The 14339-nt window shown below is 41.4% G+C and overlaps 1 protein-coding gene across 4 annotated transcripts in view; it reads left to right on the forward strand.

Moving 5' to 3' along the window:
- Window positions 1-14339, forward strand: part of LOC126272771 (NBAS subunit of NRZ tethering complex-like) — a 410576-nt gene that overhangs the window by 66292 nt on the left and 329945 nt on the right. For all 4 annotated transcript variants that reach the window (XM_049975911.1, XM_049975912.1, XM_049975914.1 and 1 more), the window contains 2 exons: window positions 390-602; window positions 4362-4550. In XM_049975911.1, the coding sequence (XP_049831868.1) occupies window positions 390-602; window positions 4362-4550 (402 nt within the window). The remainder of the gene's footprint in view (window positions 1-389; window positions 603-4361; window positions 4551-14339) is intronic.

The following is a 14339-nucleotide window of genomic DNA, read 5'->3' on the forward strand; positions in this document are numbered from 1 at the left end:
CAAAGTAAAAGTATTCTTCAACCTTTAATTTTTGTTGATGAAATAAATGGTGATGACTGATCGAGATGACATATGATAGCATATTACACATATAATGTGATGCGATATTGGAATTCTGCTGTTTCCCCCATCACTCATTCAGATCACACAGTGTTTTAACAACAGTCAAATTTTATATGAGTTGCAGTTGTTGTTTCTGGTTTATGCCTTTTTATATCATTTAGCAAGATTTATGGACTTATGATTAAAGCACAGCAGGCAAATTTTGTTACAGGATATTTGATTTTGTTGCAGATACACAATACATCATATTATTTTTTATAGCACTGACCTATTCAGCAGAATAATTCATTTCTCAGTGAGCTTATCTTTTCTGTTCCCATAACCAGGCAGTTATCATCGCAAGGCACTCAGGTGCTGTGAGTGTGTGTTCAGTGAGATCACTTAATAATCTACTTGGAGAATCACCAGAGTTCCTAGCTGGACCTCCCCAGGTCTCGGCTCTGTGTAATGACCGTGGTTTCTTGGGACTTGAATGTGAGATGATTCTTACTTCAAAGAAATTAAGAGATGATGATGATGGAGTGGGATCTGTGGACACAGTAAGTCAAATTTTATATATTTTACTATGATTTGGCATGAGAGCTATGCTAGCAAATGAAAGAAGTACCAATTATCATTTTTGTGTCTTTGTTGTTCCCATGGACACCAGAATTGTTCTCAAATTGTGATGGATTATTTATGACAAATTTCAGTTGCAAATGTATATAATGTGATGGTGCAGTTTGAATCCAGCTTTTGAATACTTACTTATACAACAAAAAATTTGGAACAATCCACCCTACTCATATATTGCATTACAGAATTGAATAACCTGTTTTCCAGTAAGAGGGAAAAAATTTGAAGAGAACCAAATTTTAATTCACTTGAAAACAATATCTTCAGTTTCTACTCTTGCTGTCTTTCTAACCAGATTAATAACAACACTTGCCATCCACAAGAAATACCAACTCCGCTTGATGTATGTTATATGGAAGATGGTTAATATTGTAAGGGGAACTGGTGGAGATGGGTTGGGGGGATGTCATGCAGCACCAATTAATCAGCTTGTAATTCCAAACACTTAATGATGGCACCCCACTATAGCTCAGTACAGGAAGCAGCAGCTTGGCAAAGGGTTTTAGCGGCCTCTCGAGTGTTGTCACCCTGCAATGTCGACAGGGCACAGTGTCGGCTAGGCAGTGGCCCGTGGAACAACGGCTTCCATCATTAGTGACTCTGGCTCTGGGCAACCTCAGCTAACTGCGGCCATGTACATTATGGCCTGGCTTGTGCACCCTGCATTGTCCAGAATGCGGCAGGCCAGTGATGTAACAGCAATGAACCACTGCCCCCCCTCCTGCGGCAGTCGATGGCTGGGAAGCTTCTTCCTAGGGCCGGTGCTAACCCACTGTGGCGGCTGCTCCAGGTTCCACAGTCATATTGTGGCCCGTGAACAGCATTATAGATGAATCTTCGTGGCAGATTAAAACTGTGTGCCGGACTGAGGCTCGAACTCGGGACCTTTGCCTTTCGCGGGCAAGTGCTCTACCAACTGAGCTACCCAAGCACAACTCACACCCCGTCCTCACAGCTTTACTTCTGCCAGTACATCGTCTCCTACCTTCCAAACTATACAGAAGCTCTCCTGCGAACCAGTTGCAGAGAGAACATCTCTTTCTGGAAACATCCCCCAGGCTGTGGCTAAGCCATGACTCTGCAATATCCTTTCTTTAAGAAGTGCTAGTTCTGCAAGGTTTGCAGGAGAGCTTCTGTAAAGTTTGGAAGGTAGGAGACGAGGTACTGGCAGAAGTACAGCTGTGAGGACCGGGCATGAGTCGTTCTTGGGTAGCTCAGTTGGTAGAGCACTTGCCCGCGAAAGGCAAAGTTTCCGAGTTCGAGTCTCGGTCCGGCACACAGTTTTAATCTGCCAGGAAGTTTCATTTCAGCGCACACTCCGCTGCAGAGTGAAAATCTCATTCAGGAGATTGAAGAATTACTAGCAGGATTCAGTTTTTTCCCCAAAAACAAAACATTTACAGTAGAATATAAGATCACAAAAGCATAAATTTCTTGGATCTTAAAATCACCAGCCACCAACAAAACCAGCATACACAGAGAACATGCATGCACAGACATAACACTGGACAACTGATAGTGCCATCCCACCACACAGAAACATGCTTCATTTAGGTCCACGCTACACAGAATACACTGTCTTTGTGTAGAATAAAACAGCTTCAGGAATGAGATAGATACAACAAAGCACATTGCCATAAGCAATGGCTACACAGCCAAAACGATTGACAATTCAAACAGTTACACAAATGGCCACACTGTGAAATAAGAGAGAGTATATGCCAGTATCCCATACCCGGGTCCCCTATCACAAAAAATAGCTGACCTTTAAAAAAACAAGCAAATGTAACTGTTGTGCTCTCAACTAACACTAAGTTAGGGAACTTACTTGTCCATGCTATAAAATAAAATAAACATACATGAAACAACAATAGAATGGACAAAGTATTATGCCCCAGTTGTTCTGCCTACTATGTAGGGAAAACAGGCAGAAATTTCAAGACCCATTTTCAAAAACATGTAAATGTTTTGATGCTCAATTACTTTAAAAAATTAGTTATTGCACAATGTATGTTGGAAACAAAACATGTCATTAGCCGACTAGAGAACAATTTGGTAGTACTTCATAATGAAGCTAATGGTAAGACCGTAAATCTGTTAGAACAACTGGAGATATACCTCCACAAATTAAAATAAAAAAATAGCATATATCCAGAATGAGATTTTCACTCTGCAGCGGAGTGTGCGCTGATATGAAACTTCCTGGCAGATTAAAACTGTGTGCTGGACCGAGACTCAAACTCGGGACCTTTGCCTTTCGCGGGCAAGTGCTCTACCAACTGAGCTACCCAAGCATGACTCACGCCCCATCCTCACATCTTTACTTCTGCCAATATCTCGTCTCCTACCTTCCAAACTTCACAGAAGCTCTCCTGCGAGCCCTGCAGAACTAGCACTCCTGAAAGAAAGGATATTGAAGAGACATGCCTTAGCCACAACTTGGGGGATGTTTCCAGAATGAGATTTTCACTCTGCAGCCGAGTCTGCGCTGAAAAGTTTGGAAGGTAGGAGACGAGATACTCACAGAAGTAAAGCTGTGAGGATGGGGCGTGAGTCGTGCTTGGGTAGCTCAGTTAGTAGAGACCATTTCCCCTCGAAAGGCAAAGGTCCCGAGTTCGTGTCTCGGTCCGGCACACAGTTTTAATCTGCCAGGAAGCCTCAATCTTCTCTTTTTTTCATCAAATAGGTGCAACATATCTCTAGTAACATTCTCTGGGAATGTGGGTCTCACAGGAGGCGTGCCAGAGATAAATCCCTGCAGTCGCACTATCCTCTGTGTCCTCGGTGGCTAAGAGGGTCTGCCAGGAAGTTTGTCAGCATCTATGTTAAATGAACTAAAAGATTTTGCAAGCCGCAGTTATTTAAGTAATTTTAAAGACCTATCCAAAGTTATTCCTTGCATATGTGAATTGTCGAACAATTAGATCTCTGGCAATATGAATAAATTCGTCTTTGATCACACCATGCACAAAAAATCTGAAGTGTTTATAAACATGTGTATGCAAATGTGACTCTTGAGTGAAGTGTTCTGTATGAACAGGATGGAGAAAATCTGTGATGGTCTCAAAAAGTTAAAAACACTTTTCTTGGGTTACGTAGTAAGTTCCCATTGTTAATTTTTCCCACTATTTCGCACATATTTTCCACGTTTGACTTAAGAAATTCATAACCTAACATCAAACCCCTTATGACAGTAATATGCATTTCATCTCATTCCATTCAAGAGAAAGAATAAAGCATGTATTAAGACAAATAACACCTGATGATGAGCCTACAGGGTCTGAAATGCAGTGTGTTTCTAATGAAACACGAAAAGTTGTGACCGAAGGCTTTTTTTTTATTCATACTGCCAGTGTATTGAGTACAGTCATGTTTGAAGCTGCAAAATATGGATAAAATTAAACATAATTTTTGTAGCTTTTTAGTGTTGATTTTTCTTGTGTTTGCTGTATGTTTGAAGTTCTCCTGCCTACTGTTTTGACACCATTTTCATTGCTTAATTGTTCTCATTTACTTAAGAAGCCCTCTTATTCTAAAATTTCAGACCCAATATAGTTTTTTCTAGGTTTACTGTCTTAAAATTTCTGTTTCATTTTGTTTAATGTGACTCATATTAGTATATGTTTTAACTTTCGTTTTATAAACAGTCTGTGTATAGTGGATATTTACAATTATTGTTTTAGGAGAGCAGTGATGATGAAGAAGAAAGTTCACTCTTGAGTAAATCTGCATATATTTTACGTTCTGGTGTGTATATGATAACAGACATTGAAAGATTCCAACCAAGAAGGAAAAAACCGAAATTGCTGTATAGAACATACAGGCTTTTAGGTCTGAAAAGTACCACACCAGAAGAACTTTATGCTAGAAAGGTATTACGAAAGTTATAGATGAAATAAGAATACAAAAATTTTTAAGTATTAATTTTTTTAAATTATATTTAATCATTTATATAAATTTTCAGTTCTTCTGCTTGTTGAGTATTCTGTAGTTTTTACTAATTTGTATGGTTTGTTCATTACTAGTATAACTCATTATAACCACAATTTGTGAAGAACTTACTGAACATAACAAATCTATACAAGACAAATCTCATAATCCTCCAAGTGACTGTTACATGTGATACTTTTTTATCTGGTATCTTCATTAAAGTACTAGGAGAGACACAGGAAATAAATCAATTGTATTATTATTGAACTGGAGTTACTATTTTGTTTCTTCTAACTGCTTTTGTGTTCTCGTGTTTTACATATGTAATCTGCTAACATTTACTGTCATAAACATCTGTAACATGTATGCAGTAATCATACAAGGGTAAATGTGAGAATTTTATTAGTTAATGTCTGCTGTACAAGCAATTTTTGGATTTGCTCTTTAAATTGGACCTTTATATTCACTATGGAAGAGATAACTAACAGTGTTAGTGTAATCCTGGTACCACAAGAAAATCACAAGGTGTAGTCACTTATTGTCTTACAATGGAGAATATAAATGTAGAGCATCAATTCACAGTACATTGCATTGATGGAGTCTTATTATGAAACATTTATGATGTTGTTTGTCTCTGGTGTACATAATACTGAGCACGCATCTTAATAGCAACATGAGTAGCATATATAGGATTAAGTGTGTATTGAAAATTGTATTTTTGGCTTAAATGATTGTAATATGATTGTAACAAGAGCTCTGCTGTTCTGTTCAGCATAGTTCTGTTATGCACTTGCTCTGCCAGCTGTAACACTTTCCACACTCTCATTTATCTGGTAAAAGCCACATTCTGAGGCTGAAAGCTGGAGAAGTTTGTATTCGGTCATATTGCAGAGAGACTATGCGTCTATATATTGTGTACCTCTGCAGGGAGGAAACATAGCACAGCATTAAATTCTTGGGGAAGCTGCACATTAAGAAAGCTATTCCATTACATTCTTTAGCCTTCCATCTGTTTTGCTATGCTAACACTATCCTACAGTTTTCTGTGGTAAGCCATTAATGGACAGTATTATGTTGGGCAGACAATTGGATTGAATATAAGATATGTCTGTGATTATGTTATCCAGAAAAATTGGAAGTAGCTGAACAGACATTGGAAAATGTGCCAGAAATAAGATTCAAAGACACTTCTGTCAGCAAGATTGCCAACAGTTTCTGGGAGAGTATAATTAAAGAAAATATAGATATAAAAAATCTGATACCACCAATAAAGATAAAATTTCATCAATAAAGATGGTGTTTTGCAACTGAGTACAGCATGAAACTTGGCCATCTAGAGATTAAAGTGGATGTGGCTGGTGCAAGTCAAAAACCTTCCCTTGTACAGTAATGAAATGAGCAATGGTGACATCATAGCCTATACCATATGGCTGTATAAGAATGAGGGCAGTAACCATATTGTAAACAGTGCCCAAGAAGCAGTGTGCCTAAAGGTTGTAGATATGTAACCATGTGACTATGTTGGAAAAAACTAAATGGAACTACAAATATGTAAGGAACTTGTTCAAAATTAATATATTTTTTTGTAATTTTTTGGTGAGTTTTATATTCACTCTCATGCAAAAGTCAAAAGATGTTAATTCTCACAGTGACATTAGGAACCTAATTATCATCACCGTCTTTGATAAAACACCTTATTCCTAGCTGTAGATTAATTATGGTTAGCTTCCAGTAACTCGTCTCTGTAAATTCATTACAAACATCCATCCTAGGTTTTCCCCATGAGAGCAAATAAAAACTCTCAGTGACCAAAACTGAGGTGAATCCATGAATGAACAGGTATGATTTGATGTGCGTATTTTCATTAAAAATAACTACAGAAGCTACCATCTCCTGGTATATGCTATCAGTGGGTGCAATTTACTGAGAAGGCTGTCTCAGCTAATTCATGACCCCAGGATGAGATTTTCACTCTGCAGCGGAGTGTGCGCTGATATGAAACTTCCTGGCAGATTAAAACTGTGTGCCCGACCGAGACTCGAACTTGGGACCTTTGCCTTTCGCGGGCAAGTGCTCTACCATCTGAGCTACCCAAACATGACTCACGCCCGGTCCTCACAGCTTTACTTGTGCCAGTATCTCGTCTCCTACCTTCCAAGCTTTAAACCTGACAGCAGTCATGGCTGTTCTGCAATTGCAGGAGCTCACTGGATGAGAAAAAAATGGATACATTTTGGTTGACCTGAGAAACTGTAGAGCAAGTCACACCATAATCTTCTTCTGCTTGGGCCTTCCTAGATGGAAGCCCATACCATGGCGGTCTGAGGAAGCAGCAGCTGCCATTACAGAATGTAGAAGAGCATTTTGAAGCTGTACATACAACACTTAAATGAACTACTTAATATCATTTAAATGACTGGGTGAAAGCACATTTTTTAATTAAAAATGAGAGTACACACCTGATCTTCTCATGCATAAAAATAAACTCTGCTGCATTTGTGGCCATTGGCTGCATACAGAAATCTCTGATAATGGAGACATTGGCACCAGTCCCCTGAATATAATGAAACATCTAACAGCACATCTTGCAGAAATGCCTGCATTGAGCAGCCAGTGCACTACCTTCACAGATCATCAATGCCTGGCAAAATTCAGCACTTCATGCTTGTCCTTACACCTAGAAACTTATGTCCTTTTTAATTAATAGGGACTCAATAGCCCTTCAGATTTGTGTCAGAATACTCCCCCATGATCCAACACAATGCACAATCAATAATTTTATTTCCAATTCTTCCATTGGTCCATGTTTGTGTAGAAAACAACAATATGGGACTGTGCATACACCTTGATGCAAAGCACTTTTGTTATTTATTTATTCCCAAGCTAGTTTCAGCAATAATATCGCCATCACCAGTGGTTTCTTTGATTCTAAAACATGCAAAAATAGCATCCTTTATAAACAATGTAAAACATTATTACATGTGTGCTGTTTGGTTCCAGATATTGTTTTTTTGTCAATAATTTCATGATACCTTATTTACTATATAGCACAGCATGTTTTTTATTGTCTGTTTCCTCTGTATTTTCTGTGTTTTTGCCCTTGGCATACATCATATCATGGGTGTCTGTTAGTAAACAAATACAAAACTGTGAACTTATGTATGTCAGCATTATACACCATCAAATGCAATAAGTAAAAATAATAACTTAGTGGTTTTTAATTGAATATTGCAAGAAGAATTTCCATCATAATGCCCATCTTAAAACTGGGAAATATGCATATACAGAAATAACTGCAGTCCAATTTGTCCAACAGCCAGTGTCTGTAAATTGTTTGAAAGGATGGGCAACTTTGTTGGTGCCTGGATTCTAAAAAATCTTGTTTTAAATTCCAACATGGTTTCTGAGACACCCTGCCCACCAATGATCATATTCTGATCCTTGAATCTGCAGTCCATGACAAATATGCTGACTGCTAACACCTGCTTTCTGCATTCTTTGACTTTCAAAAGGTGCAAAATACAACATGCCATTAGTAAATTTTATTTACATTACATAAAGTTTTTTTTCCCGGCTGCCAGCCAGTTTTGAAAGAGAACTATTTATAAAGAGAACTCTTTATCAGTTGGACCGTCTTTATATAGTTAAGGATCACCGGCCATTGACCTCCTCCTTCTGTGCTGGATGCACAGGTATTGCCCGAACTCTTACGGGTCTCGGTAAGATTGTCTGCCACGAGTAATAAGTGTAGTGGGCACGGGCACTACGAATGTAGTGTGTGGACATTAAGTTGGGAATGTGGGTTTCATGGGGAGCATGCAAGGGATAAATCCCTACAGTTGCACTGTCCTTTGTGCCCTCAGTGGCTCAAATGGATAGAGCATCTGCCATGTAAGCAGGAGATCCTGGGTTCGAGTACCAGTCGCGGCACACATTTTCAACTGTCCCCGTTGATGTATATCAACACCTAGCGACAGCTTAGGGTCTTGATTTCATTATCATTTCATTTTGAGTCCAAGTGTGAACATTTCCTAGATGTCAATACATTCAAGAGAATGGGGTTTTGCAGGTAGCAGAATATCCTCCTTGCGATAGCAATATTATAACTTCTGTGGAGTCTATAGCACTATACATTGATGATTTCTGCTTATGTTACACCTGTACACTATAACACGTTGTGGAGTGTCAACTTCAGAGAACTATATAAAAGACATATGACTGGAACCAGAATAATGGGTATTATTTCTCACCAGCAAAATCTCATGCCTTACAGACTCAGATCAGCACATCCCCACACTGAACTTGACTTAGATCAGCTGCTACAGGTTGTTGAACAGTCCTGCCTTTTTTAGGTCTGCTAATTGACAACCAACCAAATTGGTTATCTCATCTATGCCAACTAAAGGCTAACCGTATGAAAAAAAACCTCTCTTGCATTATGAATGTGTCACTTGTTATTAAACAGCACCATCCATAATTCAGTTATTAGACCATGTACACCATAGTGAAATAAAACTAGAAACAAAAACCTTTTTGCACAAATCCATTCAATTCTCATTGCAGGACTGGATGTCCCACCTTTGAGAGTCAGGTGCCAGCAACTCCTGATCAAGTACATGGTCACAGTCAAACAGAGATGTAAATATCATTAGTACTCTACCATGTTACAAAATCAGAAGATCCTACTGCTCATCAATCCTCCCTGAACAGGCAGCCCATCTGAGCTGTGGCCTGAGGACATTTGTAGGGAATTTATATTTTCCACTTGCTTATATACTTAAAAGTAAGTCTTGAGCTTCCTACTGGTGTATCCCCCACCATGTAGTATGTGTGGACGTGCTTTACAGTCCCAAGGAAAACACTGTTCTCACCATTTACCAACAAACTCTGCTCGGTACTTAACAATTATCCACATTTTTTGAGTTGTATACACAGACTGCTCCAACGTCAATGATGTTCTTTATTGCTACGTCGATAGAACAATACTACTCATAAAACTTATTGGTCTCCAGTGACTATAATCTGTTATTTGAATTTAGAGAGCTGGAAACTCCGTAGTTTTCTTTCGGAAACTGGCCACCTCATTGTGGCAAGTGACAAATACACTGACAGGCTGTCTAAGGAGGCAAGCACAATGGCTACTTTAGATCTGGGCATCCCAGAGACCAATCTAAGGACACATCTGTGGCACTGAATTATGATGGTCTGGCGGAAAGGAATGGCAAACTACCGCTTATTCCTGAACGTGCAAGCAATTCAAGAGACTGCTAAGTAATTTCAAATTTCGTTCTGAGCCTCTCGAAAAGAAGCCACAATCATATGTCTCTTATACCTCAGCCACACCAACCCATTTTAATATTCCCAAGGGGGCTCACAACTCTTGTGTGAGTGTGTGTTAGGCTACCACGGGGCCCCAGCCTTTGCAGTAATACTTACACTATCCCTTTTCCCCTCTGGCTCTCCATCAGATGGTTTTCTTGGTGCCAAACTTGTTTCGACCTGGTTCATGATTGGAAATCTGGTTACTTTTCTGGCATTTTCTACAACTTTTCATTGAATGAATTTATGGTCCCCATTGTTGGGTTTGGCCTGCCACCAATTTTCAGAATTCTCAGAAGTGTGGATTGTGCAGGGAAGGTTTGCTCAATGTGGTGTATGCACCACCTCTGTGCCATTCCATTTTTGCACCCTTTTGTTTAATAAGATAATACACCCAAAATCCAGCGTGGTAGCCACTCTGTTGAGGAGGAGGGGGGGGGGGGGGGGGGGGGGATTGTCAAGTACCTGCAGGATTGTAGTCCCTGACCACACAGGGATTGTAGTGTTGGTGTCCGAGCTGGAAAAATCCCCATGTATACCAAGGAGTATGTGCCCATTGTAACTGGTGCACAGGGACTCCGAGCAGTGGATTACTGGTCAGCTAGCTATGCTGTAGGAGGAATATAGGGCTAAGTGGCAAGCAGGCAAATAGTCCCTCCAATACTTAGTTTGCAGAAGGACTGATTGAGATTCCTTCTTGGCTACAAAGCACTTCTTCTTTGTGGAGAACTTAGAAGACAAGTTTGGGGAAGTGGCAGCCATCTCTAAAACAAAAAGTGGCTCAGTTTTGATCAAAACAGCATCTCCTGCTCAGTCAGGGACACTGCTCGCTTGTAACGTGCTTGATGGCATACCAGTGACTGTCACTCCCCACTCCCCAGAATAGCCCTAATATGGTTCAGGCCATCATTTTCCACTGAGACATGCTCTTTGAATCTGATGGTAAGCTACACACCAGCTTGGAGTGATGGATTGTACACTTTGTCCATCAGGGGCATAGGGGGCCAAAAGATAATTGCGTCGCTACCAGTCCCTTAATCTTGGTTGTTTGCCTGAAAAGGTCAAGGCGATGCTATACTGATGCAATGTGAAACCATATGTCCCATCCCTCTTGTCCCCACTGCCTCCCTCCCATACGGTGCTTGAAGGGTCTGAAATTTGTGCATATGTCTTCACTTTGAAATCCTAGCACTATCTGTAAAGATTGTGGATGAGTGCTGCATGTGAACATTCTTGTGCCCTTCTACCCGTCTGTGTCAATCGTGGAAAGCACCGTTCTCTATGCTCAGCAGATTTCATTGTTTTCCAGAGAGAAAAGAAACTACAAGAATCTGGACAAACTAACTTACCAAGAGGCCAAGACGAATAAAAGCAATTGCACGTGGCATGTAAAACAGCATTGTGAGCTACAGCTGCAATCACATTGTCCCCTTCGGCGATGTTACTCTTGCCTGTTACACGTCCTATGATAGGCCCTCAGGGCAGCTTGACTATGCCTGGTTGGGGGCTCCCTTCTTGCTGCTTGCCCCCCACACCTACTTTAGAAACAATGGCTTTCCACCCACCAGGTACATTGGTTCCTGTCTCCCAGTGGGTGACAAATCACCTTCCTGTGGCTCCTCTCACCAGGTGGGGGTCCCTCAGCCCAGTGGCTGAAGGTGCCACAGGTTGTTGGTTGCAGGGCTTTGTGATCATAGTCTTCACCTGAAACTAATTCAGAGAAGCCCTCACAATCATCGAAATCCTTTAAGGAGAGGAAATATAAGAAAAAGTCCTCCAAGAAGGAGGATATCTCAGTGGCCCCCTTGCCAGCAGATCATGCCCATTTCATTCCTGTGGCCAAGATGGAGATTCTTTCAACTCCTGAGGCAGTGACTCGCACCATAAGACTGAACCTGGAACCTATGTGTATTGATGCCATAACCCCTCACCCTGTGGCAGCAGGTGACTCTAGGGCATAACTTGCTTCTGTGGTTCCTTCATGGCCTCACAGTACACTGACAAATTACTCTCTAGTGGAATTGTGGTTTTTTCCACCACCTGGCTGAGCTACATCTTCTTTTAAGTACTTCCCCCGCCTTCTACATTGACCTTCAGGAGACTTGGCTTCCAGAATAGTGGACCCAAGCCATTCATGGGTACTGGGTATATTATAAGGATCATGCTATCTGTGACGGTGTTGGGTGGAGTTTGCACTTATATTCTGGGCACCCTATATTGAAGTTGTGTCTCTTAATACACCTTTGGAGGCTATGGCTGTTTGGATAAGGGCATTTCAGGGTATTAACATCTGCAATGTTTACTTTCCTCCCAATGGTGAAGTGTTGCAGGACGTATTGTTTGCATTGGTTTCTCAGCACCTCCCACTTTTTTAAATCTTGGATGATATCAGTGTCCATAAGCCTTTGTGGGGTGGAACCGCAATTGCTGCCTGTGGTAAAGATCTTGATCTCAGAAACTCACTGGCGCAATTTGACCTTTGCCTCTTTAATGTTTATACCCCCACACACTTCATTGTAGCACACGGAACTTTCTCAGCCATTGACCTTTCCATTTGCAGATCTGGTCTTCTCCCATCCACCCACTGGAGAGTCCATGATGACCTGTGTTGTAGTGACCACTTCCTGGGTCTTCCAGTCCCTCCCTGAGTGTCGTTCTTTTGTTGCCTCTCAACAGTGTTGTCTGGGCTGCTTTTGCCTGTGCTGTCGCCCTTAGCTCCCTGCTGTGAGAATACATTGACAAGGCAGTCCAGAATACAACTACAGCCATTCTTTTGGCAGATGATTTGGCAACCCCCTGTTCCTCAGGCCCACGCTGACAGAAGACAGTACCTTGGTGGTCATCAGAAGTCACAGAGGCCATTCAAGATTGTAGGCAGACTGTCCACACTCATAAGCGCTGTCCATCAATGGAGCACCTTATTGTCTTTAAACAGCTCCATGCACAGGTCCGCAACCTAATAAATCGTTGGAAACAAGGATGCTGCAAGTGATATGTTTCAACTATTTGACTGCGTAATTCTCCTTCGCAGATTTGGGCAAAGATCAGACATGTCTATGGATACCAGACACCTGTAGGTGTACCCTGTGTTACCTTAAATGGCGCTGTCTATGCTGACCCAGATTCGGCCACTGAACATTTTACTCTGCACTATACCCGAGCATCTGCATCTGAGGCTGTTTTTCATGTCCTAAAACAGCAGGTGGAGGGAAAGCCGTTATCTTGTGCTGTATGCCACCTGGAGCAATATAATAGTCCATTCAGCAAACAGTAATTGGTCAGTCCCATAGTCTAGTGCCGTGATACGGCCCCAAGGCCAGACCTCATCCACAACCAAATGATCCAGCACCTACCATTGCATTGTCAGTGTCATATGCTTCTCATCTTTTAACTGCAGCTAGAGCAAGGGCAAGTTTCTATCATGATGGCAAGAAAGCATCATTGTCACAGTGCTCAAACTGGACAAGCACCCTTTAGAGATGGACAGGTATCACCCAATTAGTCTTAGCAATGTTCTCTGTAAGATGCTTGAACACATGGTGAACCAGCACCTGTGTTGGCTGTTTGAGTCTGGCTTCATCCCTGGGTGGTTTTTTCCAAGGCCATTCTAATCTGGTTTATTTGAAGTTTGCCATCCAAACAGCGTTTGCTGGATGTCAACATCTTATAGCTGCCTTCTTTGACCTGCAAAAGCTAATGACACCACATGGCGGCACCACATCTGTGCTACCTTACATGAGTGGGGTCTCTGGGGTTTGCTCCCAATTTTTATCCAGACCTTCCTGTCGCATTGTACTTTCCAGGTTCGAGTTGGTACTTCCCACAGTGCCCCCCTCCCCCCCCCCCCCCCTTCTTATGCAAGAGAATGGGGTCCCACAAGGTTTTGTACTGAGTGTTTCTGTCTTTCTAGTAATTGTCAATGGTATAACAACAGCTGTGGGGTCCTCAGTATCACCCTCCTTGTAACTGACGATTTTTGCCTCTAGTATTGATCTAGCGTGGGTGTTACTGAACATCAGCTATAAGCTGCCATGTGAAAGTTGCAGGTATGGCCCCTCAGCTGTGGCTTTCGGTTTTTAGCATTGTGCACTTCTGTCAACATTGTACTGCTCACCCATACTCGGACCTTTATTTCAATGACCAACTGCTCAATGTAGTGGAGACTTATCATCTTTTAGGACTGGTCTTCGATGCTCAGTTGCTGTGGAGTCCCCATATTTGCCAGCTTACGCAAAAGTGCTGGCTGCACCTTAATACATTTCGCTGCCTGAGTAACACCAGCTGGAGTGCGGGTCACTCTACCTGTTTGAAAGTTAACAAAGCTCTGATATGATCCCATCTTGATTATGGGGGTGTGACATATTGTTGGGCACCGCCTTCAGAATTGTTGGTACTGGATCTGATACATCACT

The sequence above is a fragment of the Schistocerca gregaria genome, chromosome 5, assembly GCF_023897955.1.
Source record: "Schistocerca gregaria isolate iqSchGreg1 chromosome 5, iqSchGreg1.2, whole genome shotgun sequence".
Lineage (NCBI taxonomy): Eukaryota > Metazoa > Arthropoda > Insecta > Orthoptera > Acrididae > Schistocerca > Schistocerca gregaria.